General features: G+C 38.6%; 1 protein-coding gene across 1 annotated transcript in view; it reads right to left on the bottom strand.

The window, feature by feature from the left end:
- The window catches only part of zdhhc15b (zinc finger DHHC-type palmitoyltransferase 15b), a 6,509-nt gene extending 2,068 nt beyond the window's left edge, over positions 1-4,441 (bottom strand). The window contains exons 1-10 of the mRNA XM_040119266.1: positions 4,304-4,441; positions 3,869-3,895; positions 3,671-3,765; positions 3,424-3,544; positions 3,018-3,087; positions 2,622-2,654; positions 2,414-2,534; positions 2,086-2,218; positions 1,766-1,892; positions 1,329-1,447 (exon numbers count right to left, since the gene is read on the bottom strand). Of these exons, the coding sequence (XP_039975200.1) occupies positions 1,329-1,447; positions 1,766-1,892; positions 2,086-2,218; positions 2,414-2,534; positions 2,622-2,654; positions 3,018-3,087; positions 3,424-3,544; positions 3,671-3,765; positions 3,869-3,895; positions 4,304-4,421 (964 nt within the window). The 5' untranslated portion in view covers positions 4,422-4,441. The remainder of the gene's footprint in view (positions 1-1,328; positions 1,448-1,765; positions 1,893-2,085; positions 2,219-2,413; positions 2,535-2,621; positions 2,655-3,017; positions 3,088-3,423; positions 3,545-3,670; positions 3,766-3,868; positions 3,896-4,303) is intronic.
- Positions 4,442-4,694: the final 253 nt, after the last annotated feature.

Below are 4,694 nucleotides of genomic sequence, written 5' to 3'. Positions count from 1 at the left end.
TATTTAGCTAACAACTAAGGCACTGATGTAGCACTGAAGCAAGTGATGACAATCAGAATTGATCTCAACCACTACATACATAACTTTTATAAGAATCCACAAAAGCAAGAAGTCAATTTATAGGATGTAACACCATCTGTATTCATTTTTATGTTAGACGTAAAGGCAGTGGAATCTAGAAACCTTTATTTAGGAAAAACTATTGTGTCAGGCTTCAGAGAACAGTTAAGCAAGTGAAGCAATCCCAGCATGCATTTTGTCTCTTACTATCTTTGGTTTAATTTTGACTTTACAGCCTAACCACAATTAACAGTGCAAAGTAATTAGAGATGTGAAAATTACCAAATGAAAACAATAATTAAGCACATAACGAGCTTAGGGAAGACAGCTATACACATCTTGTCTCAAGATGTTTTAAATGGATTTTTTAAAAACCATAAGAGCCAACTGCTTCTGAAGGATAAGGTAAGGCCAAGAGCAGTAGTTTGGTTGGTGGTTTCTAAATATGGCAGATCCAGTACATCAGTGGGTTTAGACAAAACCAAAATTATATTATCAATTAGGGCAAGATTAGCAGTGTTAATAATAATAATTATAAATCCTCCCATGTTTTATGTAAAGGAAAGTCCATGATTACTATTTTGGTTTGGTAATACATAATTTAACTTAACATAGCAGGACTGGTTATGCTTTTAAGATTATGGAGATTATAGTAGGAAATTAAGCAGCACAAGAGAACCATTCAGATTTGCACACAAATGTTTGGCATTTATTTGCTCGATAAATGCCTTTAACAATTAACAAATTATCTAAATTGCTGCTGATTGATTTGTAATGATTGACAAATCAGTTAATTGCCTAAGTGTTTCAGCTCTGGATTCAACTCTTTATAAGAATCGAGGCTACACTTGTTTACTCAGGAAAGGCATTTGCTTGCACCACACCGTCTATGGAGAGCTTAGAGTTAAGACAAACAGCTCACTTTCAAATTCATATTTTCTGGTGCCAACAATCTCCCATGTTTTTTTATGGATTAGGCACTATATTTTGTGAAACACTAAAACTGCCACATTTACCAAAGTTAAACCCTCTCTTCAGACTCTGCTGCTACTAAGAAATGTTGATCCAGCTTATCAGGTGGCACCTGTCCTGATTTCATTGCAAATACTGTATAATTTTTTACCTTGTATTTAAAAAAAAAAAAAAAAATGTATTTAGAATCAATGCAGAATTTTATTTCAGCTTCAAAGGTACTGAAAAGCATTTGTATTCTAGGTTCTACTAGTGAGCTTATGGAAGTATAAATATGACAAATTAAAGTGACTCACCCAAGCTTCCTTCCTCAGAGCCATCATCTGACTCCTCCCACATGTCCTCATTAGCTAATAAGGGGTTCTGGGACTCAGAACTCCGATTCTTCAAGGGGAAGTAGTGGCCATTCCCTTGGCTGTCGTGTACATTGCACAAAAGAAGATGGAAGCTACTTAAGGAACCGTGACCATTAACTACTCGCATCCACCGATCCAATCCCTCATTCTACATTTTTTCATTAGCACCAAAGCTGCTATTATTATTTTAATTATTATAGGCATTTATGTTGAATGGTATTATCATCCTCTGGTTCATTAATTTAATTCTGTTTTTCTGTTATAGAGCTAAGTCTAAGATTCAAGAGTACAGGTGCATAACAAATGCAAAATAAGCAGGAGGAGGGGAATCAGCTAATTATGCATCTTATCTTGCTGTCTCTTGAAAGCAAACTCACCTTGTGAAGACAGGGATGAACCACAGTCTCCGATCCTGTCCAAATACCTGCTGCAGGTTTTTGCGTATACCAACGTTGAAGCCATTTCTGTCAGGTCCACTGACAAAAACTGGAGCTGAGAAGGCCTCTAGAAAAGGAAAAACAACTGTGGGTCAGAATGTGTTTTCATGTTTCAGCTCTCCTCATCTACTTTTACAGAGGACCTACATTCATAACAAAAAAAGAGGTCCAGAAAATAATTCCCCTGTCATTTCGGCCCTGAGAAAGCACCTTAAAGGGCATAATCTAAGGAGTTTTCAAATAAATATGTAAACCCTCACCTAAAGTGGATCTGTTCTTGGCAACCAACCAACAGTGATAGCCAAAGAGGAACATGAGACTGACGAAGAACATGAGCGCCACAAACATGAGGAAGAGGACATGGAACTTTGCGGGCCTATTTGGCAAGTCCCCCTGTGAGAGAGAAACAGGAGAGCTAGAAACCTGAGAAAAATAGTGGGCTTAAAAAAGTTATAACTCTTGACAGAAGGTTTAGTTCTCAGCTCTTGTGGAAGTGCCATAGTGCTGACTATGTACAATTCAAACTTGTCATATGACTTCATAATCTGACGTTGAGCATGAGTGATAATTCAAACCAATGACACTCACCACCCAGAACTTGAGGAAATACTGAAAGACTGTTGCTGCAATGAATATACAGTACAGCATGGAGTAGGAGAGGAAAAGCAGGAAAAACTTGTAGTTGGAAAAGCCCACACAGTTGTTGACCCTAAAAGAAAAAGAAATTCTGGTGTCAGAACAAAATTAATACATGAAATTATTCTCACAAGGAAATACAGGCAAAGTCACAACCTACCATGGACAGTGATGGTCCATCTTCAAGACACATCTTTAAAAGAAAAAAATAAAACTCATTTTTTTTTCTACATATCATTTTGGCAGCATTGCAACTATGGAAAGCAGGAAATACCTCAATACCTTAATACAATTTTGCACATCTTAAAACTCTTCTTTCAATTCGACCTCCAGCTTTTAATACATCTATCTTTACATGCATTCTAACAGGGGTCAGCTGATTCCCTTTGGTAAACAGCTGTTCTGATTGATCATAAGGATATTCTTCTAAGTGATAGTTTCCCAACGAGGCAACACCTTCTAATTATCACAACAGTCCCCAGCCAACAATTAACTCCTTGCTTAGGGCAGTCTCTAGTCTCTAGATGAATGGACTGGGGAGGAAAGGGTGACTTACGTTTCACAAACCGAGCAGTGGTGACAGCGGTCAGGCTTCAGTACCTGGCAACGGTCGCAGAACCTGATAGCTAGAGACAAGAGGATGGCCAGTTGATAGAATGACATTTGAGCTGAGCTTACCCTTCACTTACTTCCTGCAGCCCCCAACTTAGTCTTACCAATCAGCACTAATGAAAGAGATACATTGGCTGATTACTCTGGATGGGGATGCTCAGAAGCACACACAAAGCTAATTGCCCTTTCCTAATTGCTTTCAACGCACACAGATTATGTGCAAGATGACAGACTGTGGTTGATGTACCTGCCTTGTTAACCCAGTGGTTTGGAGATATGGCAAATAAGTGAATAATACCATATGAAATCTCGCAGGAGGAACATATAGATTGCTTGACAGCACAGTCTACCTCCAGATTGGGCTCGAGTGAAGATGGGCAGTTTCCTTGCAATCTCAACCAGGATTTGTTTCTGAGCATCTGGCCTCTCCTCCATCTCATACCTTTGCTTGTCTGAGTATGACAGCTGAAACTAGAGCAACAAACGTGTATCATGATCAATGCCACATTTTTTTTTAAATATATTACAGATTTTACTCTTGGTACAACAAGTAAATAACTTGACGTTCAGTCCGTCATCTTAAAGAGTTCAGAATACCTTTTTACATGGCGATGCAGGAGGGGTGAAGATGGACATCCAGTAGGTCCAGGAGAACATCACAAAGCAAACATGAAATACTAGTAGATAGACCACTGAAAGCACAAAACACCAGTCACGATAATACACCCAAAGACCACCATGGCGTAAAACTTAATTCGCTGTTTAGTAAGGCACAAAAATTAGTGGATAACTCACCTTTTTCAAATGTGTTGGTGAGTGTAACTGGGGGGAAAAAAATAATATGGCATTAAAGCCAGAGAATATAAACAGTGAAGCTATCCGTTTATGCTAACAATAGTATTATTACTCAAAAGAGGAACATTTACTGGCTAACACGACTAGCCAGATTGACAGCTTGCAAAAGCACAACAATTGCAAATCTTTCTATGAATAAACAGTAAATACTGAGCTCTTAATGGCAATGTGAAATTAAATTACGAGTCACTTTTTAAAAGCTAAATTTTAGGTGAACCAAAATAAGGCAGACAATCTACACCACTTCCGCCTGGTTTGCTAGCTCCTGCCCTGTCTATAACGATATTTTTGTCAACACTGCTGTGCGGCAATCTGCGATGTCTACACTTTAAACGGTCAAAATCACAACAAACCACCACAGTTTGTCGTACTTACAAAGACATAGCTCAAAGACGTAGGCGTAGTACGACCACAACACCACGGAGGTTATGATAAGCACAGGTATCCAAGAGAAAACCCTTTGACAGCATCTCAAACCTCTGGAGAGAGCCATGTTCTATCTAACCGCTGTCCTTATCGTCGATCGACTACAATTCCTGGGATTTATCCATCAGTGGCATCGGGGAGCGATTCACCGCACTACAGCAACCAGACCAGTATCCTGGTGGTTGATTAGCTGAGATGATAATTTTTTTTAGAATAAAAATAATAGAACTTTAAATGTAATAGGTAAACAGATGCTGTGTCATAACCAAAGCAAACCGCGAGCTCCAATCAACCCCCAAAATCCAGTTTGATTTATTAAAAACAGTGATACACTTATTAA

The sequence above is a fragment of the Xiphias gladius genome, chromosome 23 (assembly GCF_016859285.1).
Source record: "Xiphias gladius isolate SHS-SW01 ecotype Sanya breed wild chromosome 23, ASM1685928v1, whole genome shotgun sequence".
NCBI classification, from domain to species: domain Eukaryota; kingdom Metazoa; phylum Chordata; class Actinopteri; order Istiophoriformes; family Xiphiidae; genus Xiphias; species Xiphias gladius.
The sequence above is the reverse complement of the archived record's forward strand: the minus strand, read 5'-3'. Positions and strand labels throughout refer to the sequence as shown.